At 46.5% G+C, this 24,656-nt stretch overlaps 1 protein-coding gene across 3 annotated transcripts in view; it reads left to right on the top strand.

Moving 5' to 3' along the window:
• The window catches only part of MAPK4 (mitogen-activated protein kinase 4), a 176,112-nt gene that overhangs the window by 144,237 nt on the left and 7,219 nt on the right, over nt 1-24,656 (top strand). For all 3 annotated transcript variants that reach the window (XM_049901077.1, XM_049901079.1, XM_049901078.1), the window contains 2 exons: nt 19,138-19,282; nt 22,985-23,146. In XM_049901077.1, coding sequence (XP_049757034.1) covers nt 19,138-19,282; nt 22,985-23,146 — 307 coding nt within the window. The remainder of the gene's footprint in view (nt 1-19,137; nt 19,283-22,984; nt 23,147-24,656) is intronic.

Genomic DNA, 24,656 nt, shown 5'->3' on the forward strand with positions numbered 1-24,656 from the left:
CACTTTATCTTTTCTAAGCCTCCTTTTGTTGTTGTTAGGTGCTGTTGAATCAATTTCAACTCGTAGCAGCCCCCATGTGACAAAGTAGAAACTGCCCCATAGGGCTTTCTAGGCTGTAATTGCAGCTGGGTGGGTTCAAACCTATCGGTTAGTAGTCGAGCGCTTAACCGTTTGGCCACCAGGGCTCCTTAAGCCTCACTTTACCCATGTATAAAATGGGAATAAAAACACCTGGTCTACAGGCATAGCGTGTAGATACCACAGGAGGGGGAGTTTATCTGCTTTGCTGACCCCTCTGTCCTAGTACCACATTATTGTATTAATAATCTAATGGGTTATGGTAAGATTTACACAGTGCTTGGCCAGCACATAGTAAGTGCGTAGTAATCTCTGCTGTTATTGGTAATGATGGTGATGGTCAAGTTCCTTTTCTGCAGAAGGAGAGACTGCATCTAATGACCTACAGTGTCTCCTTTAGAGTAGGAGACAGGTCAGATGCACTGCCTCTGAGGTTTCTAACCTTATCTCAGAATATCTAAATAGTGAGAGGAGAGGAGCTAAGCTGTCAGTGGGTCCACAGAGGGAAACAGAAGGAAGCAGGGCAACATTCAGCAGTGTTATACTAAACAATGTTATACTTAACCTCTGGGCCCACCCATTACAGAGCCATTCTCACCCAGCTGGAGAGAGCTCAATGGTCCCCTGAGTTGCTTGTGTGTTTCAATGGCCCAAGTCACTCATATCAGCTGAGTCTGAGTCCTAGACCCTCAACACGGAGGCTCCTGAGGGCCTGAGAAACTGCCCTCAGGGCTCCTGGGCCTCAGGGCTCTTGGGCTCTGCTCTGGGAGCAGTGTTCCAAAACTGTCTGTGAAAAGGGCTTGTCAGGACCTTCTTGACTCACTTCAGTTAGAGATGACCCACCACCCCCTGTCATTCTAGAAAATACTACATTAACACTAAAACAATCAGCTCTTGAAGCAACAATAGTACTCTTTACCTCTGGGAATAAAAATTGATCATGGTTTTCATTCTCCCGAAGGAACAAATAGCAAAACCCAGTCATGGACTAGATTACATTTTTGGGCCCTGCCCCCAACACTCCTGCGTGTGGTATATCTTTAATCAACATAAAAGAAAATCAAAGCTGGCAGACAGTCAGCTTCTGTGTATCAGCCTTCCACAGAGTGGCCAGCTGGCCTCTAAAAAAAAAATAGCACCAGACTATTCAGACAGTCCTCAATTATCAAGGAACATAACTACAGACACAACAGAGACTCGAAAACTAATAGGGTGAACTCTATGGCCATAAATTTTTATTTATTAACAATATATATATATGAAAGAAATTTTTATTAAATAATTATATGAAATGAATAAATTATTTAAAATATGATTTTATCAAATTTGACTCAAAAAGAAATAGAAAACCAGAACATTTGATCATTATTAAAGAAATCGAGTCACCAGTTAAAAATCTCAGAAGGAAGACATCAGACCCAATAGTTTTACAAGCAACTTTAACCAAACTTTTAAATAACAAATCTGATCTTATCAGACTTTTCTAGGGAATAGAAAAAGAGGGAATACTCCCTACACTGTAACCTTGGTACAAAAATCAGACAAGGGTAACATGGGCAAGTTACAGGTTTGTCTCACGTGTGAACATAGTTGCAAAAGTTCTGAACACAATGGCAAACCCAGTTCAGCAATATACATAATAAAAATATGTCATGTCAAATTGAGTTCATCCCAGAAAATCTATTATTTTGATTTACCAGAAAGAGATTAGATGGGGGTGGGGGGGAACCCCATGTAATCATCTTAATACATGCAGAAAACACACTCTAGAGAATTCAGCATCTGTGAATGATAAAAACGCACACCAGCTAGGAATAAAAAAAAACACTTCTTTCATCCAAAAATGATTGATACCAAAAACCTTCAGCAATGTTCTACTTAACAATGAAACGTTAAAAGCTTTTTCTTTAAAACTAAGAACATACCTAAGATTGCCCACAAGCACCATTTCTGTTCCTCGCTGCACTAGTGTTCCTGGCAAGCAAATAAGACAAGATTTATTATCCACGGGTGATTTGATTGTCTAGATAAAACTCCAATCTACAGATAAATTAATAGTTTTCATAAAAGACTAGCAGTATGCAGACCTCAAATTCTCGAAAAAAAGACCAGACTTAATGGTCTGACTGAGACTAGAAGGACCCTGGAGGTCATGGTCCCAATCTTCTGTTAGCCCAAGACAGGAACCATTCCCAAAGCCAACTCTTCAGACAGGGACTGGATTGGACTATAAGATAGAAAAGAGTACTGGTGAGGAGTGAGCCTTGTGGCTCAAGTAGACACATGAGACTATGTGGGCAGCTCCTGTCTGGAGAGGAGATGAGAAGGCAGAGGGGAAGAGAAGCTGGCTGAACAGACATGGTGTATACAGGGTGGAGAGAAGGAGTGTGCTGTCTCATTGAGGGAGAGCAACTAGGAGTATATAGCAAGGTGTATATAAATTTTTGTATGAGAGACTGACTTGATTTGTAAACTTTGACTTAGAGCACAAGAAAATTTTTTTTTTTTAATTTTTTAAAAAGACTTTAGCAGTGTTACTGGTGATAAGATCAATACAGAAAAAAAAATTCGTTTCCATACAATAACTGAAAGCAGAAAACAGTTTTAAGCTATATACCATTTATAATAGAAGCCAAAAATACAAGGTACCTGGAAGTAAATCTAAGAATAGCATCATTCTTTATCTGGTGTTTCTCGCAAAGCTCTCTGTATACATACAGCAGAGTACTACACAGCTGTGAAAATGGATAAACTATAGGTTCACACATCATCTGTGACAGGTATTACAGCTTTTGAAAACCAAATTCACTGACAGCACTATGTAATAAACAGTGAAATAAAGCTCACCCCTCTTCTACGGAGGGTGGGCAGGACCCACAAAGCAGGATTGTGGAGAGCTGTGAAGAAGGCAGATTTTTATCTTCAGAGCCCACAGCCCACTTCCTGTGCCCCTGCCCCTCAGAGACCTACTTCCCTCTAAGTATTCAGGGCTCCTGTATTCTCCAACCCCCTTCACCAGGTAAACGGTTGCTGTAGAGTTGACTCCAGCTCATGATTACCACATGTATGTCAAAGTAGAAGTGTATTCCATAGGGTTTTCAATGGCCAATTATTCAGAAGTAGATTGCCAGGCTCTCTTCCAAGGCATCTCTGGGTGGACTCGAACCTCTAGATCCTTTGGTTAGTAGCCAAGTGTGTTAACTGTTTGCCACCCCTCGGGGACTCCTTAACCTCCCTTAGCTGTCCAAAAGCCTGTCAGGTGCATTGCTGAGTGTGGAGAATAATACCCCTGCATATTCTCTCAGGGGAGGGAGGAAAATTGCTTTTCTAGCTATTCCTCTGAAAGTGAAACAAAGGGTTTTGGCCCTTGGTAAAGGAATTTACTCATAGTGATCCTGTAGGATGGGGTAGAACTTCCCCCACAGGGTTTCCAAGGCTGTAATCTTTATGGAGGCAGACTGCCCCATCTTTCTCCCACTGGTGGGTTCAAACTGCCAGCCTTTCAGTTAGCAGCCGAGGGCTTAACCACTGTGCCACCAGTCGGAATAGGGTCGCTGTGAGTCAGAATTAACTCAACTGCAACGGGTTTGGTTCTTTGGTTTAAAGGAATTTAAGGGCTCAAGGGGCTCCCTTGCTACACAGTTTAAGGTGGCAAGGGGAGGGAAGCAGAGAGACCTTTCCTGGTGGCCAAAAATCACACCCACTTGTGGGTACGAGAAGGGAAAGAAACATCTTTCAAAACGACTCTAGCTTCCTCTTTAATCTGCACACATATTTCCTCTCCTGGAGAATACCTAGAGCCTTTCACAAACTCTCCGGAGTGACCAGCACTCTAGATAATTCGCCTCAGCCTGTGAGAAGATGGGCTCTACCATGGTTTACTTCAAGGAAGGTTCCTAGAATATGTACCTACGTTCCTGTCTTAAAAATTCTGACAAGATGCCTCCCTGTGCCGTCCTCTTATTCTGCCCTTCTTACTGCTTTATTCGGAGCCAAATTTACCATGGAGCTAATGAAGCTTAAGTCCCAGGGCCCCTTACTTACACAACCTCTTCCAGGGCCCTGTGAGGAACTCTGTCGGTGTATTCACATGGTCACGTGTTTTCGTAGCATTTGCAAAGAAAGATACTTTGACTGCTGTTGGTTAGAAAGCAGCCTTTTTCCATTCTGACTTGCCCTCCATCACACTTCCCCTTATGTTGGGCAATGTTGGACAATGTTGGCATGAACAGCATTGTAAGACTCTGACTAAAGGGAGGGTCAGCTAAAGATAACATTTTGTGTAGATTTAATGGGATACTTTGATGTGGTTGGTTTGCAGTTACTTCTATATATAGTTAAGTCACTGTTAGCCTACTTGGCGTAGGAATAGCTTCTAGGAATCCTCCAATGGCCTGCTCAATCCACCCAGGGGGTATCATGGCACAAAGTAGCAGGCTAACCCCACAACTCATAATATGTGACGACAACTAGAACATCAACAGCCTGATTAATGAGTGTCATCAATTCAAAGAGCATACTAGTTTAGTCACTACATAAGAAAACTTGAAATGGCCCCAAATCTTGCATCTCATTTGCAAAAGAATACTTAACAGAGATTTTCCCAAATTTGACTATAATCCTAAAGATTTATAAAAAGAACACGTTGGTTAAACACATGGCTGCTAACCGAAAGGTCTGTGATTTGAACCCACCAGCTGCTCCAAGGGAGAAAGACATGGCATTATGCCATTACCAGTAACTAGTTTTGAAGCTGAGAGAAACTTTTGAACTATTAATTAAGAAAAAATTATATATATATTAAACATTTTTAAAGCAGAAATTTTTAAACTATCAATTAAAAAAATTATATTAACCATGAAAACTACCCATTCTATCAACCAACCAGGAAAGATGGAGTTATCTTCTCAATTATCTTTCAAAGACTGAGTCATCTTTCAATTCTCTCTGTGAAAAAAATATATTACAAAATTATTGCTGTAGAAGAGATCAAAGGTTGTGCAGTAAATTTGTGTGGATAAAAAGGATTACAGGGGTTTGCCAAGCAGCTAATTAGTAAAAGTGTTATTTTTATGAATTTTGTGATGTTTGTGGTATTTGCCAGCTTTTTATCATTTGTAATTTGCTGTAATTGCATTTCCAGTTAAAGATAAATGTTCCCTTCCATACCTAACTTTGTGTTCGTAATTTCGTATTTTTTAAGAGGCCTCCCAATCCTGGACCCATCCCTGGCCCCCTTTCTGTGTCTTTTCCCTTCACACAGTGAATGCCTTACCCTCCCTCCCTCCCTCAACCAGTGTTGACTGCCCCATGGCTTACTGATGGTCTTCACAGTTGAACCTGCGAACTTACACCTAGAGCAGGATATAAGCCCCCTGAAAACATCCGCTACTGAGGCCACCCCGCACAGTGCCAGCCCCCAAGGAAACACTTCACAAACACCTGAGGAAAGAACCTGTGTCCCTGAAGCAGGTAATCCAGCAGCCTCCCAGCAGGTGCAGCATTTCCAAGGTGGTAGCCTGGGGGTACCTGCAGTGTTTCTAGGAAGAGAAGTGTTCTTGATGAGAGGTGTGGCCTCTGATTAATACTGTGACCCACGCAGGCTGCCTGGGTCCCCAGCTGTACCGGGCCTGGTGAGAAGGCCCTTCTGAAAGTCTGAGTCAGACAGGGTTATTGAGCAAGAGTTGGATTCTGACCCTGACAGAACATTAGAGGGAGCTAGTTTTTTAGAGTTGGCCTTGGCGCAGCGGTGGCTCAGTGGTGTAATTCTCACCTTCCTGGCAAGAGACTCGGGTTTGATTCTCGGCCAGTGCACCTCATGTGCAGCCAACACCCATCTGTCAGTGGAAACTTGTATATTGCTGTGATGCTGAACAGGTTTCAGTGGAGCTTCCAGGCTAAGATAGACTAGGAAGAAAAGCCTGGTGATCTACTTCCAAAAATCAGCCAATGAAAACCCAGTGGACCACAGTGGTCCAATACACAACTGTTCATGGGGACGGCGCGGGACTGGACAGTATTTTGTTCTGTTGTGCATGGGATCGCCGTGAGTCAGGGCCCACTTGACAGCAGCCTTTCTGCCTCCCTCCTCTTCATCCCAGCACCCTTCCTCCATCCCCTACAGTCTCCTTCTTCCAGTCACCCAGCAGGCCTGTCCTCCCTCCAGTAACCTGCCCTCCCCACCTAACCTAGCCTCCCCATTCCCAACCCAAATGCCCCATCTTCTTTTTCTCAGGGCAGAGCCCTGTGAAGTGAGAGCAGCTAACATTTCAAGTGACTTCTGTAGCATGCAGCCATCATGTATTCCACATCTCTGTGCAGGCCCGAGGCACCATGTCCCATCCAGACAGTGTCGAACTCAGTAGGTGCCATAATAGTTACTCTTTGCTAATGTAATAACAGATGACAGTGGACATAATAGGTCAATATGTTCCCCTCCCAGGTGCCATATTTACATATAACAGGGACCTTCTGGAAATCTTATCCACCACTGACAGGTCCCCAAGATGCACCTAGGAGAAATAGTTGTGTGGTCAAAGAGGTTGTTGGGCAAGTGTCACATACTAAATTCTCTTCTAGGAAATTCAAAGACTATAAATAAGCATGTTGGTTGTTGACAACCTGTCACAAGGGTGGTTGGCCACACACCCTTATTAGCCCTTTGGGATGTGAACCCACTGCGGAAAACACTGCCTTAACTTAAAGCAGTGACCCTGTGGGTGAGACTTTCCGACACCAGGACAAGCAGGTAGCAAAGTTTACAGGAAGCAAGACTCTTCTGGATCCTTCTACCATGTTCTTCAGGCAGCCACCTCCTGCCTGCATAGAGGTGGGGCCCTGGTCAGGGACCTTCCTGCAAAGGGAGCCTGGAACTGACCAAGGTGCTTCTCCTTCCCCAGACTGACTCTGGGAGAAAGGTACCCCTAACACCTTCAAGTAAGCTCCTCTGGGCTTGGTCTCAGGCACGTCCCACAGCCATCTGTATAATTTAGCCACCTGGGTGCTCTAAAACCTGTTACAGCCTTCAAACCCGTCTATGTTCCACTTGGTCCTGCATCAATGGAAAAAGGCAAGACAACTGTAAAAGGGTAGTAGTAGTATCAAAGCCTGTCTAAATCTATGAGGGAGAGTGATGAGAATCACCATCAGCACAAAGCTGATTCCCATGAGGTGGAAGTCAGACATACCTCTACTTTCCAACCTTTTTACCAGTTCTGACACTAGCTGTCCCTCCCACAGTATGCTCTACTTCTCTTCTGGGTTCCGTAATCCACTGCAGTGGCCACGCAGAACTCACAGACCGTATTTACAGCTAAGTGGTTTATTAAGGAAGTAACAGGGTACAGGATCAACAGTCTATATAACTCAGCACCTGGATCAGGAAGCATGTAGGCAAAGTCTCCCTTCTTCAGTGCAGGACAGCTCTCTCAGCTCCTCTTGCCCTCCTCAGGATGGGCTCCTCTTGGCCCTGCCATCTGTCACCACCCACTCTGCCACAGGGCCTCTTCCAGGCCTGATGCCACCAGCTCTGCCACTGGGCTTCTCACTGTCTTCAGTATTACAACCCTTGACCCGTGTTACACCTATCTTAGGAGGTTCCTTGCCTCCTCTCTCTCTCTCTCTCTCATTCATTCTCTCTTCTTTCTTCTTTCTGTTCTTCCGTTTCTTTCTGTGTGAAAAACCTCTGTGGGGTTGGCTGCATATCTACACAACTCCATGTCTATTTCAAAGCATGGCCCCTCCCAGCAGGGGGCCACAAACTGACCAATCCCTTCTTGGTAGGCCATGGACACTTCATTTGCATAGTAGGCTATAGCCACCTCATTTGCATAGTTAATAGCCATTTGCATAGTATATTGACCAATCCCTGCAAGGTACATACCAATCATAGGGCAGGCTGCAACCCAGAACCATACAAAAATGATCAAACCAAGTTGTTTATAGCTTACCCAGGAAATGTAACAGACCCTCTGGGGTAGAATACTACAGCAAAGGTAACTCCTCAGGATTTAGGGGAAAAAATCTCTCAAGGTGTTTTTCCAAAGAACCAAGGTAAAAGGCCACATAAAGGAACTCATTTCACCACAACTATGTCTCTCTCTCTCTACTGTTCTTAATCTACTGATTCCATCTGTTACCCACATGTAAATGGATTGAATTGTATCCCCCAAAAATATGTGTCAGCTTGGTTATGCCATGTGTGGCTGTCGTCCATTTTGTGATTTTCCTATGTGTTATAAATCATAATCTCTGCCTGTGGTTAAAGAGGATTAGGGTGGGATATAACACTTTGCTTAGGCCACATCCCTGATCCAGTGTAAAGGGAGTTTCCCTGGGGTGGGGCCTGCACCACCTTTTATCTTACAAGAGATGAAAGGAAAGGGAATCAAGCAGAGAGTTGGGGACCTCATGCCACCGGGAGGGAAGCGGTGAGAGTAGAGCTCCTCCTTTGGACCCAGGGTTTCTGTGCAGAGAGGCTCCTGGTCCAGGGGAAGAGTGATGTGAAGGACCTCCCACAGAGCCAACGGAGGGAGAGGGCCTTCTGGAGCTGATGCCCTGGGTTCAGACTTCTAGCCTACTGGAGAAAGTGGACCTCTCTTTGTTGAAGCCATCCCCTTGTGGTATTTCTGTTGTAGTGGCACTAGATGACCAAGACACCGCAACAAAACTTGTGGCTTATACCTCAAAGCCTTCTGAGAAGGGGCAAACCTAGGGAAGTTCCGTTTATTCTGAGCAGGCTTTGCAAGCAGAACGGGGGAGAATTCTAATCCTCTGGTGAGTTAAGGAGGTGAGAGCAGCTGTGAGGGGGAGGAGAGAGCAGACATGAGGTGAAAGGTAGGAGGAGAGGACTCTGGGGACTGAAATGTCATGTGGAGCCCTGCGACATTGGCACCATAGAGCTAACGCCTCAGCCTCCTCATCTGTAGAGGAGGGATAATAATAATGCCCCTTCTGTGGCTGCCATCGTGATTGAAAGAACATGTAGAGAGAGCTTACAGAGCACATGAGAAAACCAAACCAAAACTAAACACGTTGCTATCGAGTTGTAGGACACAGTAGAATTATTCCATAGGGTTTTCAAGGCTGTGTAATCCTTACAAGGAGCCCTGGTGGCAGAGTGGTTAAGAGCTCAGCTGCTAATCAACAGGTTGGCAGTTCGAATCCACCAGCTGCTCTTCGGAAACCCGATCGGGCAGTTCTTCTCTGTCGTACAGGGTCGCTATGAGTTGGAATCGACTCAGTGGCAACGGGTTTGGTTTCTGGTTTTCTGGAATCCTCACAGAAGCAGACCACCACATCTTTCTCCTGCAGACCGTCTGGTAGTTTCAAACCACCGAAATTCCAGTTAGCAGCAGGTGAGCGCTTAACCATTGCGCCACCAGTTGTGCTCAACCCAGCCGCAACTGGTGCTGGTGGTGGTAGAAGTTAATGAAAACTCAGCAAGTCTGGTTTCACTGTATTCTTTCCTCACTCGTGTTTATTTTAGCTGCAGAAATGGAAAGTGTCGAGAAGACTTAACAGTGATTGTGGTGTGGGCTGGGCTATTAACATTGTGTGTTCAGTGTGAGAGATCCCTTGTTGCGTATTTTCATGAGAATGAGTTTAATAGAATGAGTTTGGAACCAGCAGTAAGAAAGGGTATTTGGCTGTGGTATTATTCCTTTTTAGAAAGGACTCTAACATGCCTGATGTATATATTGGCACAAATAAGAATTATACCTTCAGAGGGAGAAGACTGTGGAGAGGGAGGCCATCTATTTCTGCTTGAACCGGGCCTCTGGGAAGGTATTGTTTTCTAAATGATCTTTAGATGAGTGTCTGTGGAGAAAGAATTAACCCCTATCATAGGCCAGACTGCTGCTCAGTCTGAAAAATCCACCTGACCAGGTAACAAGGCAAATCGTAAATTCTCTGGGCAGGTCAGGGTACTGAAGATCTTCTAGGGCCATGCTGGTGTGGTCCTCTGGTCTGCAGCATCTGCGTCACCCTGTTAGATGGGCGAGTAGAGTCTGCATTTAATCAGCCATGATCCCCAGGTGGCTGACTGCACACCAAAGTTTGAAAAGCCCTGCTCTGGGGGACTCACCAGGTGGGGAGATGTTGGCACAAGATTGTCGTTTCTGTGCTTGGACCCTCTGCTGGTCCCGAGATCCCACCACCCTCCTTGGGCAGCACTGATGGCTTTAGACACCTTTCACGAGACAGGCAGTAGAGCCCCACATTCAAATCAAAGATGCTACATCCACACAGCATGAGGCTGAATCCTGGCCATGCTACTGAGAGCCTGTGTGAATGTGGATATGTTGCTTACCTCTTCCAGGCCTCAGTTTCCTCACTAAAAAATGACTATAATAAGAGCCCTACCTCACAGAGTTGTTATAAGGATGAGATGAGTTAATCCATACAAAGCAACTCGAACAGCTTTAAGTGCTCAATAAATGTTAGCTATTATTATTATGGAGTCCCTGGCTGGTGTAAATAGTTAACATAATCAGCTGCTGACCGAAAGTTTGAGTTTACCCAGAGGTGCCTTGGAAGAAAGGCCAGGCAATCTACTTCAGAAAAATCAGTCACTGAAAACCCTGTGGAACACAGTTCTATTCTGACACACTTGGGGTCACCATGAGTAGAAATCAACTCACCAGCAATTGTGTGGTTTTTGTTTTTTTAATTATTCTCTTGCATAGATTTTTGTCCCTTACCTCTCAGCTTTCAGCTGTCCCCAGAGCCTCAGCAAACAAGCCTAACCCCTCCTCCATACCACAGCTTTGCAAAGGTTTGAAGACAGCTCTCTTGTCTCCTCCCTCCCCATAGTGTTCTCCAGGCTAAAGTGCCTGGCTGTGCCCTTCCTTGTGTGACACTGCACATCTACCAGGGGAACTCCTGGGAACTCATGTCCTTGCAAGAATCCATGCAGTGGCCTCCAGTTACCCCCTTCGGCTAAAGTTTTCCTTCTCCGTAGCCTGGTTTCTTTTGGGCTTGGCCTAGTTTCTTCTAGATCAGACAGGGTGCACATTTGTATTCCTTCCCTCTTCCGAGGAAGTGTGATGCCAGGGGTCTTCCCGAGGCCTTCCTGCACCCGGTGGCCTGGTGCTCTCCAGAGAGCAGCACGAGCCTCTACAGGCTGAGCAATGGGAGTGCAGAGCCTGCCACCGCCTTGTCTCCACGAATATCCCACCCACTAGTGAGAACCCACAACCACGTCAGCGGCGCCCTCAGACAGGGCAGGGGCCCACCCAGGACTAAGGAGAAAGGCAGGGTGCCAACGCTGAAAAAGCCGGCGCTGAAACTCACTCTACCCACAGTCCCTCTTTTCCCACTCAACAACCTTTCCCTACTCGACAATCATCGTTTTGTTCCTTCTGATGTAGGTTCTTCACGGGTGAAACTTACCAAGGCCATATAACTGGAAAGTGGTGGAGGGTGTCTGGCTCCAGAGCCCAAGCTCTTTAAGGTGAACACTGCAGGACTTCCACCACCATGACATCCTACAGAGTAAATAGTAAGTGGCAAGGGAGATGCAGAGAAAACTATGCTATGGAGTGCTTGTTGTTGTTAGTTGCCCTCAAGTCACCTACTCATTAAGACCCCATTTATAACACAGTGAAACCTTGCCTGCTCCTGCGCCATCTTCAAGATTATTGGTATGCTCAAGTCCATTGTTGCGACCACTGTGTATTTTGAGTGCCTTCCAATCCAGGGGAGCCCCGGTGGCACAGCAGTGAAGAGTTTGGATGCTAACCAAAAGGTTGGTAGTTCAAATCCACCGGCCACTCCTTGGAAACCCTATGGGGGAGGTCTACTCTGTCCTATAGGGTCACTATGAGTCAGAATTGACTCGTTAGCGATGATTTTTCCCAACCTAGGGGATCATCTTCTAGCACTATATTGGACAATATTCTGTTGTGATCCATAGTGTTTTCATCAGCTAATTTTCAGTAGTAGATCACCAGGCCGTTTATCCTAGCCTGTCTTGGTCTGAAAGTGCTGCTAAAACCTGTCCACCATAGGTAACCCTGCTGGTATTTGAAATACTGATGTCATAGCTCCTAGCATTACACCAACATGAAAGCCACCAGAGTACAACAAACTGACAGACAGGTGGTGGACAGAGGTGCTCAATTTTGCCCTGAGGTGGGTTAGAGAAGGCTTTGTGGAGGTGAGATTTGAGTTGGTCTTGACAGAGGAGGACGTTTTAGACAGTTGTGTTGGAGAAACATTTGAGGTGATGATGGATAGGCAGTGTGGATACGGAGGTGGGAATACCTAGAATGTGCACAGGGGACAGTGAGACATTTGGATCTATGGGCAGGTGGGAGATGGCAGGAGGGTTGAGGAGAATGACCTTTGTTCTGAAAGTCAGTGTTCCCCAAAGTGTGGTCCAAGGAACCCCTGCATCAGAATTGGAGGCAGTACTTGTGAGAAATGCAGATTGTCATTTAGACTTGGAACTTCAGGGTGGAATTCTCGATCTTCATCTATTATCAGCTCCCCAAGCACCTCAGAAGCCCCCTCCCAGTGTGGGAACCCCAGCTAGAACAAAGATTACTGAATCAAAAATAACCAGTGTAAGATGCGTCCACAGTGCCTGGCACTGTGAGCCCTGTATAAATGTTGACCGTGATCGTTTCCTGGCCCTGATGATCGTCTTTCCATATTGAACATTTCCTGTCTCTAACCACATTACGTGCTCCTTGAAGGCAGGGATGATTGTAATCATCTTTCTAACCTCCACACAGGCACTGAGTCGTTCTGGGCTTCCTGGAAACTTTGGGTTGGGAAGGTGAGGCTGTCAGAGCCCTACCTCCTGGCTTGGGAGCAGAGGTATGATGGAGTATGATGGAGAAACAACCCTCGCACTCCACCCACCAACACACACACACACACTCTCTCTCTCTACTGGGTTTTTACTCTTGGGGGGATATTGTTCCCACTTAAATTCACCACACCCTGTGGTCAAGTAAATGGTTTATTGAAGCATGCCTCCCCCGCCAGCCTTCCCACTCCCAGACACAAGAGGTCAGACTGGGGGCAGAGGGTTTGGGGTGGCAGGCAGGTGGGGGAATAGAGGGGGCAAGTAAGGAGGCATGGCTCCAGAACAGAGCTGATGCCCACCTTCCAGAGCAAGTCTGCTGGAGGCTGTTCTGAATTCCCTGGCAGGCAGCTGGGATGGAGTGCCTTTTGCATGCTCCTTCTGCAAAGATAATGCAGCACTTTAATTATACCTTCCTCTGGATCAGTTGGGGGCCCCTAATTATCCTTTTCACAGGGCAGCTGCTGCTAGATTATTTCCAAACACCTTTGATGCTTTCACAGTCAAAGTCTCCCATTGGCTCTATATGACTAAAGGGCAGTGAAATGGCCTGGTTGGAAGCAACCACTGGAACAATAGCTGAAGAAGGTCCCCATGATGAGTTTTAGAAAGGAAACGGTGCCTAGCTGCCTCCTGGTGTCCCTCCAGAGCCAGCTTCTCTGCTGGGAGCACCAAGGTAGCAGGAGGGAAGGGACAATTGGAAGGAGCAACTCCAGTCCTGCCTCTTTTTTTTTTTTTTTAATTGTGCTTTAGGTGAAAGCTTACAGAGCAAATTAGTTTTCCGTTCAAAAATTTATACAGAAATTGTTTTGTGACACTGGTCGCAATCTCTGCAATGTGCCAGCACTCTCCCCTTTTCTACCCTGGGTTTCCCATTTCCATTCATCCAGATTTCCTGTCCCTTCCTGCCTTCTCATCTTTGCTTTTGGGCAGGTCTTGCCCATTTGGTGTCTCGTATAGTTGATTGATCTAAGAAGCGCATTCCTCACGTGTGTTACCTTTTTTTTTTTTTTTTTTTAATAGGCATATCTAATCTTTGGCTAAAAGGTGAACTTTGGGAGTGGCTTCAGTTCTGAGTTAGCAGGGTGTCCAGGGGCCATGGGCTTGGAAGTTCCTCCAGTCTCTGTCAGACCAGTAAGTCTGGTCTTTTTTTTGTGAACTTGAATTTTGTTGTAAATTTTTCTCTTGCTCTGTCTGGGAACCTCTACTGTGATCCCTGTTAGAGTGTTTGGTGGTGGTAGCTGGGCACCATCTAGTTGTTCTGGGCTCAGGCTGGTGTTCAATCCTGCCTCTTGCATACTGACCAGTTGTTACTGAGAATTGCAGGGATTGCAGGAATGCCGGCTTCATGATCTGCAGAGCAGTGATCCTCCACCCGCACGCACAGAACCCAGGCCCAGCTGGCCTGTGACACTTGCATGCAGACAGTGCCTGCTGGGGCGTAACACGTGTGCCTGGGGTATGACCCACCCCCACCTCCTTAGCCTGCAGATGAGCAAGCCCTCCTCAGGGAGCCCAAATCTGATACATACCAAGTACCTGTCCCCCTCTACATTCAAATGGGGCTGAAACTATTCTCATCCTGCAGGCTCAGGCAGAAAGGCCATTTGAAGATTTCTTTGGAGCCAATATACTTGTTGATTTATGAGCCCTTCTGATAAAATTGAGTCCCTATTCCTGGGTATTCTTTAAAGATTTTTTTCTTTTTTATCCTAGACAATTCTGACTTTTGCCCCATCCACTCAACTAAAACTTCTGTCTTGAATTTAGATCACCAGCATCACGTGTGGGCCCCAGAGCCACTCCCACTCAGACACCCAGGGCTTGTCTCGGCTGAGGGCAGGGCCCCTTGACATTCTGCCTCTGCTCCCACAGACCCAGGAGTGGGGCCTCCTGTTGGTTCCTAGCTGCCCTTCCCCAGGGCTCCTTTTTTGATCAGGGCTGGGGAGAAGACACCGCAACTTCACAAATTCTTCTCTGTCCTGTGGCTTCTGACACACATCAGTAAATCCCCTTTGTTGTTGTGTGCGGTCACCCCTATTTCAACTCATAGTGACCCTACAGAACAGAGTAGAACTACCCCCAGGGCTTCCTAGGCTGTAATCTTTACACGAGCAGATCACCAGGTCTTTTCTCCCACGGAGGCACTAGTGGGTTTGGATCGCCGACCTTTCATTTAGCAGCCGAGCGCTTAACCAGGGCTGACTAAATCTCCTTTAAATTTCTGAAATGGCTTGAGAGACAGGAATCCATAGGAAAGCAGCTTGTTGCTGTTAATTATCTTCAAGTGAATTCAGACTTGTGGCGACCCCATATGTGCAGAGTAGAACAGCACTCCATAGGGAAGCAGCCAGTGGTAGCAAAAACCCAGCAGGTCCTTGGTCATTGTTCAAATGTGATGAAAAGCCAGGACAACCTTCTTCACTGCTATCATGGCATGGTCTGGAGCAGGCTTGCCCATGCAAATGTCTTTCTTTTACTTTTAGGGCAGATATTTCAGAAGGAAGTACCCCTGTGTCCCTTCTTCTCTCTAGCCCTAGTCTCTGCAGATAAATAGGCATTAATTACAGGAGATTCCATTTCATGAAAAAACTGTCCATGGACATATCAAAGAAAACTGCCCTTATGTCACCTATCTTTTAGGTTCTCTTTGCTTTAGGCTTTTCCTGACAATCTCACCCTCTGCCTGGAAAATAAATTCAGACCTTTCTTGATTTCTAACCAACCTACCTGGAAGGAACTTCTGCAGCCAGTTTGGTTTGTCTCTGTATTTTTAAGAATTGAACTTAAACTCTTAACAAACTACACAACAACCTAGATAAGTCTCACATGCATTTTGCTAAGTGAAGGAAGCCAGACTAAAAAGACTACATACTGTGATTCCATTTATATGACATTCTAGAAAAGGCAAAACTAGAGGGGCAGACGGCTGCAACCGATGACTGCCCTGACAGGGAACACAACAGAGAACCCCTGAGGGAGCAAGAAGGAAGTGGGTTGCAGACCCCAAATTCTCATAAAAAGACCAGACTTAATGGTCTGACTGAGACTGGAAGGACCCCCGTGGTCATGGCCCCCAGACCTTCTGTTGGCCCAGGACAGGAACCATTTCCGAAGCCAACTCTTCAGACAGGGATTGGACTGGACAATGTGTTGGAGAGGGGTGCTGGTGAGGAGTGAGCTTCTTGGATCAGGTGGACACTTGAGACTATGTTGGCATCTCCTGCCTGGAGGGTAGATGAGAGGGTAGAGGGGGTTAGAAGCTGGCGAAATGGACATGAAAAGAGAGAGTGGAGGGAGGGAGCGGGCTGTCTCATTAGGGGGAGAATAATTGGGAGTATGTAGCAAGATGTATATAAGTTTTTATGTGAGAGACTGACTTGATTTGTAAACTTTCACTTAAAGCACAATAAAAATTATAAAAAAAAAAAAAACTAGAGGGGCAGAAAACAGAACAGAGGTTGCTAAGGGCAGAGTGGGTGTTGACTAAAAGCTGGGCTTTGGACCAGTTCATTCTGGTTCAAGCCCCTGCTGAGAATTTGCATTTCTAATAAGTTCCCAGGAAGTTATACAGAAGAATCACCTGGAGATCTTGTTAAAATGTAGATTCCCATTCAGTATATCTTGGAACCCATTTAAAGCCCTGCTGCAAAGGGGCATGAGGGAATTGTTTGAGATGATGGGAAATTGTTATATATCTCGATGGCGATGGTGTTAACACAATTCTATACATTCGTCAAAGCTCATAGAACTGTATATTAAAAAGGGTGAATTTTACTGGGTGTAAATTATACTACAATGAACCTGACTTTATAAGAACTATAGAAATTACATTTTCCAGTCCCTCTTGGAACATAAACTCCTCTCTACTTTTCAAACTGGGAATTGGAATTTGCCATCAAATCAAGGATGTCACAGAAGAGTGTCAATGGCTCCTGTAGAAGGTACCTAATTTTGAAGGGATTCAGACCATTTGAGATGTATCTTATTCGTTCAGCTTTTTATTTGTTTATTCAGCAGTGTTTATTGAACTCTTTCTAGGAGGCAGCCTTGGTGCTGGGCGATGCAGAAATAGATGCGGAACAAGAGTCAACTGCTGCCCATGAGGGGCTTATAGACTATTGAGGGGGCAGGGACAGGTGAGGGCTGCTATAGTGAAATAAAGCAACCGTAGCCATACCAGGGCCTTGGAGCACCTGGGAGGGCATCTGACCCCATCCCAGGGAGTCTGAAGCTTCCCAGAGGCAGCTGGCCTGAGGGTGAGGTAGCCAGGTAGGGCAGTGGATGAGGACCTCCGTTGCTGGAACCTGCACATGCAACAGCCCGAGGGGATAGAAAGAGGGACCTGCTTAAAACATTGTCAGGAGTTTATTTGGGTTGGAGCATTGAGGTCCTGGCTGTTTTCCTCTCTTCTTCTTTCTTCCACCTAGGTGCCAGTTGGAGGCCCTATTACTAAAGAACTATGTACCACGGAGGGGAGAAAACTGTGCTCATAATTCAGGGCTCTCAGAAGGTTTTAGACATTTAATCTTTGCTCAGCAAATGAAAAGATATCAGATTAATTGATCAAAAGCTCTTGGTACTTAGGCTTCCGAATGGGTTTTGTTTGTTTGCTTGTTTTGGTCTGGTGATAATTTTTACATCGGTAAAAAGGAAAATTCATGTGCAAAACTGGGAACTGCACAGCAGGAATGACCAGATCATGCCCAGAATCTTGCATTGGGTCTCCTTGGTCTTAATTGTCTCACCTTGACCCCAAACCAAAAAAAAAAAAAAGCAAACCCATTGCTATCTAGTCGATTCCAACTCATAGTGACCCTATAGGACAGTAGAACTGCCCAATAGTTTCCAAGGAGCACCTGGTAGATTCAAACTAACGACCTTTTAGTTAGCAGCTTCAGCACTTAACCACTACACCACCAAGGTTTCCCCACCTTGACCCCGCGTGGGTCTGTTTCCTTACTCAGAGAGACCGCTCCAGGCATTCCAAATGGATGTTTCTCAAGTTTCACTGTTGAGCCAGCTTTCTGAATTATGTAGAAAACAATGTCTCGATTTCCTGAATATGTTTTCCTAACTGTGCTGAAACACGTATGTCATCACAATATGCTGGAGTGAAGGATTCCATCCCAGACCACAAATCACTGAGCAGTGGCTGAAATCAACCGAAACATCTCTTCCCCCAAAAGATATGATGTTGAACTCACATAATCCTCTGGACCAACAAAAGCTGATTCAGCTTTGCTGTTTAAGGCTGCATCTATGTGCCATTTACCTACATGCACGATGAAGATGGCCTTATCCATTCTCAGCAGGGGTCTGATGTCTGGCGTCATAGTGGCATTAATTCTAATTATCGTCAGCAAAGCAACTGGTAATACCCAAAGCTTGATTTTGAATTTGTGGCTATTTCTGAGATTTGGCCACTGGACAGGTGAAACTTTTTGTCATTACTCTGCTGATAGCAGTAATGACCTTGAGCATGGTTTCCATTTATGCATCTTCTTACTAGATGAGTGCAGATTTATATCATATACATAGTTACATCAAGTTGGGGTAGGAAATCATTCGTTTTAAAATATCCATATCCTGGATCTCATTCTACAGAGAACTCCAGGACCTAATAATCCCCACCAAAGCCTGGGAGCCCCACAAATCAGGCCCAGCGCCCATAACCAAACCTCTGTTCACTAAGCCTCCTTCAAGATCTCAACAGGAAAGGAACGAGAGTGAAAGGGGTCCTGTTTCCATGTTGGGGGAAACTAGAAGTGTGAGAGGGAGGGAGGCAGGGAGAAGTCTTAGTCCCCTAGGGTTGCCATAACAAAATACCACAAAGTGGGTGACTTTAAAGAAGAGAAATTTATTGTCTCACAGTCTTGGAAACTAGAAGTCCAAATCAGGATATCAGCTCTCTAGGGAAGGATCGCTCCTCATCTGTAGCCCCAGGTGTTCCTTTGTGTTCTTTGGCGTTCTAGTCTTGGAGGTGGTGCCTCACATGGTCTCTTTCCCCTATGTGTGTGTCTCTCCCTGCTGTTTTCCCTTTTTTAAGCTACCCCTTTTATTTACTCCAGTATTTTTTTATGACCTTATTAACATAACAAAAGAAAAACTATTTCCAAACAGGGCCACATTCACAATACAAAGGTTAGGAGTTCAACATATCTTTCTGGAGGATACAACTCAATCCATAACAGAGGGTAGTTGAAAATGATGGATTGTTGAAAATGGGGTATTTTGTCTTTCAGGGTTATCTGTCAGAAGGGTTGGTGACCAAGTGGTACCGCTCACCTCGCCTGCTCCTCTCCCCTAACAACTACACCAAAGCCATTGACATGTGGGCTGCCGGCTGCATCCTAGCAGAGATGCTCACGGGGAGAATGCTCTTTGCTGGTAAGTTAGTAACCATGCCACCTTTGTTATCTTATGGTGTCTTGTGTGTGTGTGTGTGTGTGTGTGTGCTTTAAATGAAAGTTTACAAATCAAGTCAGTCTCTCATACAAAAACATATATATACCTTGTTTTTTTTTTTTTTTTTTTATGTACTCCTAGTTGCTATCCCCCTAATAAGACAGCACATTCCTGTTCTCTACCCTGTATCTCCTGTGTCCATTCAGCCAACTCCTGTCCCCTCTGCCTTCTCATCTTGCCTCCAGACAGGAGCTGCCCACATAGTCTCATGTATCTACTTGAGCCAAGAAACTCAAGTCCTCACCAGTATCATTTTCTTATAGTCTAGTCCAATCCCTGTCTGAAGAGTTGGCTTTGGGAATGGTTCCTGTCTTGGGTTAACAGAAAGTTCAGGGACCATGACCTCCAGGGTCCTTCTAGTCTCAGTCAGACCATTATGTCTGTTTTTTTTTTAATGAGAATTTGAGGTCTGCATCCCACTGCTCTCCTGCTTCATCAGGGATTCTCTGTTGTGTTCCCTGTCAGGGAAGTCATGGGTTGTAGCCGGGCACCATCTAGCTCTTCTGGTCTCAGGCTGATGTAGTCCCTGGCTTATGTGGCCTTTCTGTTTCTTGGGCTCATAATTACTTTGTGTCTTTGGTGTTCATTCTTCTTTGCTTGAGGTGGGTTGAGACCAATTGATGCATCTTAGATGGCCACTTGCTAGCATTTAAGACCCCAGATGCCACTCTTATGATGTCATTTCATAAAAAGGGAGAGCTGAATTTTTTTCCATTCATGGTAATCACAAAACATGCTAACCTCGCTCTTTGAAATGACCTCTATGGCTCTTAGGGTACCACTTTGATGTACCTTATAATTTCAGGCAAAATATTAGAGAGGGTAAAAAATGCATTTTGAGCATAGAACTTTTGAAATCAAGTAACTACTTGTATCAGAACACCTTGAGATTGAATACCAAAGACACACACCCTACATTTTTAGGCCCCTTTTCCTCCCTCCCTGCTGCTGTGTCCCCTGTTTTGCTGCCACACCATCACCCACTGCTCTCTGAATACATTATCAGTTTTTCCTTCACCTTGGCACAGAGTCCCTTCTCTGCCTGGAAAGCTCCTACTGAACCTTCAAAACCCAGCTTGTGTCCTGTCCTTGGTGATGCCTTCCCCAACTCTTCAAGGTGTGGGTCACCCATTTGTGCCCCCAGTGTACTCTGTACCCATCCTCTCTCTCCTCATTTTCTGTGTGTGTATACATGTGTCTATCTGTCTGTCTCTCTCTCTCCTTGCTAAGAAGTCTGTACTCACTCTCTTTCCTCCTTCTTTCCCATTCTCTTCTCACTCATCTGTAATCCACTTCCACCCCTCTCCATCCTGTTGAAGCTGCCCACCCAGGCCCCATGTTCTTAGTCCATTCTAGCCCTCACCCTGTAGCTCTGCTCAGTGTTGATAGGCCTCTCCTTCTCGACACTCTGTCCTGCCTGGACATGCACCCAGGGGCATAGAGAGGGTAACAAGCACCCAGGGCAACCTCTAAATTGCACCCCCCCACCCAATTTGAAGATGAATAGATATTGATAGCAGTGACGCATCGGCAGAAATACTCCCCCACCCTTGTCCAACTGCATGAGTCAGGCACCTTTCATATTTGTGGCATCTCAGGATGTCATTCTGCACCTCATCTGGTGCCCCCTTGGACTTGTACCGGGGGCAAGTGCCCCGCTCTAGCCCTCCCTCACTAGCCTCTGCTTGCATCCTCCTCCTAGCTGTCTGGCTAGTCCTCCTCAGTAGCTTCTCACCCCTACTGCTTCTGCTTCCTCTGGACCCATGGCCCTCAATCCTCCCCCAGCTCCATCCTCACCCTCAATGCCATTCTCATGCACTCAGGGAATTTCAGCCCCCTCCACCTCAGGCTAACTTTGCAGAGGCTGCAAGCCCATGTCCTCCTTGCCCACCATTGACGCTTTGCTATTTGCAAACCACCCCTTCTCTGTGACACATGCCAACCAGATGGCCTCTCTATGTCCCCGCCTCATCCTCCCTGTGCTGACACCCACCGATGTCCTCATCACTCCCCACACTAAGGACTCTGGCACCAACAACATGGCCTCCCCTTCCAACGTTGTCCACCATCACTCTGGGCTATGTGGCTGACCTGGTTAGCTCACCTAATATCCTAGCCTAAGGGTTTTCCCACCTCCCTCACCCTGGCAGAAGCAAACAAGTAAGGGGGCTCTTTCTGTGCAGACTCTCCCTGGTCGCTGAAGAAACCACTCAGAACACAAGGCCATGATCACTGGTCTGTGTGTCACAGGGGAGTAGGGTCAGGGGCTGTAAGCAAGGTCTGCTCCTCTGTCTGCAGCAGGACTGCCCACTGACCCCAGTGCTCCTTGGTGGGGGTCTGGACATTCATTTGGAGAGGGTACCCCCAGAGGGTTCCCAGAGTCCCTGAACTGACTCTTCCTGAGCCCACTGCACAGAAAGGCCAAGGTGAGACCTCCAAGGTAGATCCTGATTCTGCAGGCACCTGTCCAGTCAGCATTCACAACACCCACATATGCTTCATGCAGCACGGGGCATCATGGGGAACATAGAAGATAGAGGGAATGGGACCCCCCTCCCTAGGCCACCAGCTTCGGACAGACTAAAATCCCATGCAAGTCAGTGGTAAGGAGGGCCTGTGCACAGCTAGGGGAGTCAGGAGGTTGCATGAGAAAGCAGAGGATTGGATGAAGATTTAACCTGCTAGAGGAAAGTGGAAAGGCTACTCAGCAAAAGAGAAAATGGAATTAAGAATGGCCTAGAAGTCAGAGGAAGCCAGCAAGGAGACAGGCCTGACCAACACCAGCATTGCTAAAGCTCTGAGACAGTTGTTTATGGTTGCCTGGGGTGAAAGATAGAATGAGATGAGTTGCTGAGACACATGAAGACTTAAGCTTCTCAAGGCTGAGAACTATGCTTAACTCTTCCCAGCATCCACCATGATGCCCAGCGTGGAGAAGGTGCTCAGTAAAATAATATTTTTTGAATGAATGAGTGAGGGAATGCATGAGTGCATGCTTGATCCTTCTTGTCCGGCCACCCTCCTTTCCTAGGCCTGGCATAACCTGTCTTCCTCCCTCTGCCCCAAGGAGCATAGTGGCAGTGTCTTTGCTGTGTTGTCAACTCAGTTGACCGAGACGCATCCCAACCAAACCTGTTCTCCCTAATTGTTTTTTCTCTTGAGAGTTTTCTGGATGGAAATATCCTCATTGGAAACTAAAGGATAAGGCTCATTCCTAGCCTTAAAATTGTTTCCTGCTCTGGCCTGGTAAAGTGTGTGCAGAGAGGCATATAGGAATGGACACTTGGAAAGCCGCGTGGGCCAGGCTATGCCCATCTCTTTAGCTCTGGCTGACTCAGTCTAATGCAGACCAGCCAATCAAAGTCACAGAACATTAGAGGAATGGACAGGGCCTCAGAGATGACCAGAATCAAACCTCTTCTTTCTACACTGGATGAAGCCACCTACCCACAGTCACACAGCAAGGGAGTGGCAGAGTGAAGACCATAACCCTGGTCTTCTGGTCCCCAGTATGCCCTACTGTCTGCCCCAGGTTGCCCTCCCAGGCCACCTGGAGCCACTTCTTGGCCTTCTGTTCACCCAGCCATTGGGCGGCACCTGTGACCGTCTGTATTTGCCTTTCAGGGGCTCACGAGTTGGAGCAGATGCAGCTCATCCTGGAGACCATCCCTGTGATCAGGGAGGAGGACAAGGACGAGCTGCTCAGGGTGATGCCTTCCTTCGTCAACAGCACCTGGGAGGTGAAAAGGCCGCTGCGCAAGCTGCTCCCCGAAGTGAACAGCGAAGGTACCTGAGGCTGACCATCAGGCCTAGCACCTTGGGGGCTGGGGCAGGCAGGTCTCTTTCCACAAGAGAAAAAGCATAGTCCTTGGATATAGAAGCTGAGACTCCCCGGCATAGGGCCTTTGCCATAGCTACATGCAATCTGGAGTCTGTGGTCCTGCCTATTCTACCTCCTCTTTTTGCTTTCCTTTCCTTCTCTTTCTCTCTTGTCTTCTTCCCCTCTTCTTACTTTTTTTTCCCTTGGAAGGCATGGTATGGTGCAAAGAACATGAGCTTTCCCACTTTGAGAGATAGACCCAGGTTCAATTCCCAGTTCTACTAGTGACTAGCTGTGTTGCCTTGGGCAAGTTACTAACCTTCTCTGAGTCTCAGTTTTCTTAACTGTAAAATGGGTATAATAATACCCATCACATAGAGTGGTTGTGAGGATAAAGTAAAATAGAAGTTGTAAAAGTTCCTAGCACAGTCGAGTTGTTCCATGAATCTCACTGTCATTCCCAACACCAGCCACATTTATGAACCCACTGAGGGCAGAGAACTGCGCTATGGCTAGAAATTCAGACATAAGACAGTCTGGTCTAGCTGGGAAGACAGGGAATATCTGTCAAAGATGAATAGGAGTATTAATGGACATGGCCTAAGGGGTCAGAGAGAGCTCCTGGTATTCAGTGGCGGGGTTGGGGGGGTGGGGTTGGGGGATGCATGGTAAGAGAGACCAGCAAGTACCAAAAGGGTCAGAGAACCTGGCCTGGCACAGGCAGGGTTTGGGTGAGCTGTGACAGCTGGTGAGGGCCCCCATCAGCAGGACGACTCACAGCCTGATTGTAGGAAGTAAAGATAGAGAGTTGAAAATGGTTGAGAGGCTGCTGAGAGTACTTCCCTTCCCCAGGTCCCAGTGGACCAACTTCAACCAAAATTCTCTGACCTTGAACAGTTACCCCAATTGGTCTCTGGCCTTAGGATAACAAGGCATCAATGAAGCATCAGTGGGAGAAGGGACACTCGGGAGCCTTGTGCGATGGCTAATGGCCAACCAGCATGAAACTATTTCAAGCTTTCAGCAGCTATAGGTTGATGATGCCTACCAATGTGTAGAGCTTTAACTCTCTCATTGCCTTACCAAAACTTCTACTGTAGTGGGTGGGGCCGAGAGAGTATAATGGGGGGGGGCCTGAGCCCACAGAGGGAAAGATGTACCCAGGTTTAGAGCTGGGCCCTGTACTGCAGTAGCCGATTCTTCTGAATCCTGGGAATTTTGAGGCTGATCCTCTTTCAGGTCCTCAACCCTGAACCCCAAATCACCCTGGGAACACCAGAGATGTGGGGCCGTCAGAGTTACTGCTGCCTAACTAACCTTTTGGAAACCCTGGTGGCGTAGTGGTTAAGTGCTACGACTGCTAACCAAGAGGTTGGCAGTTCAAATCCACCAGGGGCTCCTTGGAAACTCTATGGGGCAGTTCTGCTCTGTCCTATAGGGTCGCTATGAGTCAGAATCGACTCGACGGCAACAGGT

The sequence above is a fragment of the Elephas maximus genome, chromosome 11, assembly GCF_024166365.1.
Source record: "Elephas maximus indicus isolate mEleMax1 chromosome 11, mEleMax1 primary haplotype, whole genome shotgun sequence".
Taxonomy (NCBI): domain Eukaryota; kingdom Metazoa; phylum Chordata; class Mammalia; order Proboscidea; family Elephantidae; genus Elephas; species Elephas maximus.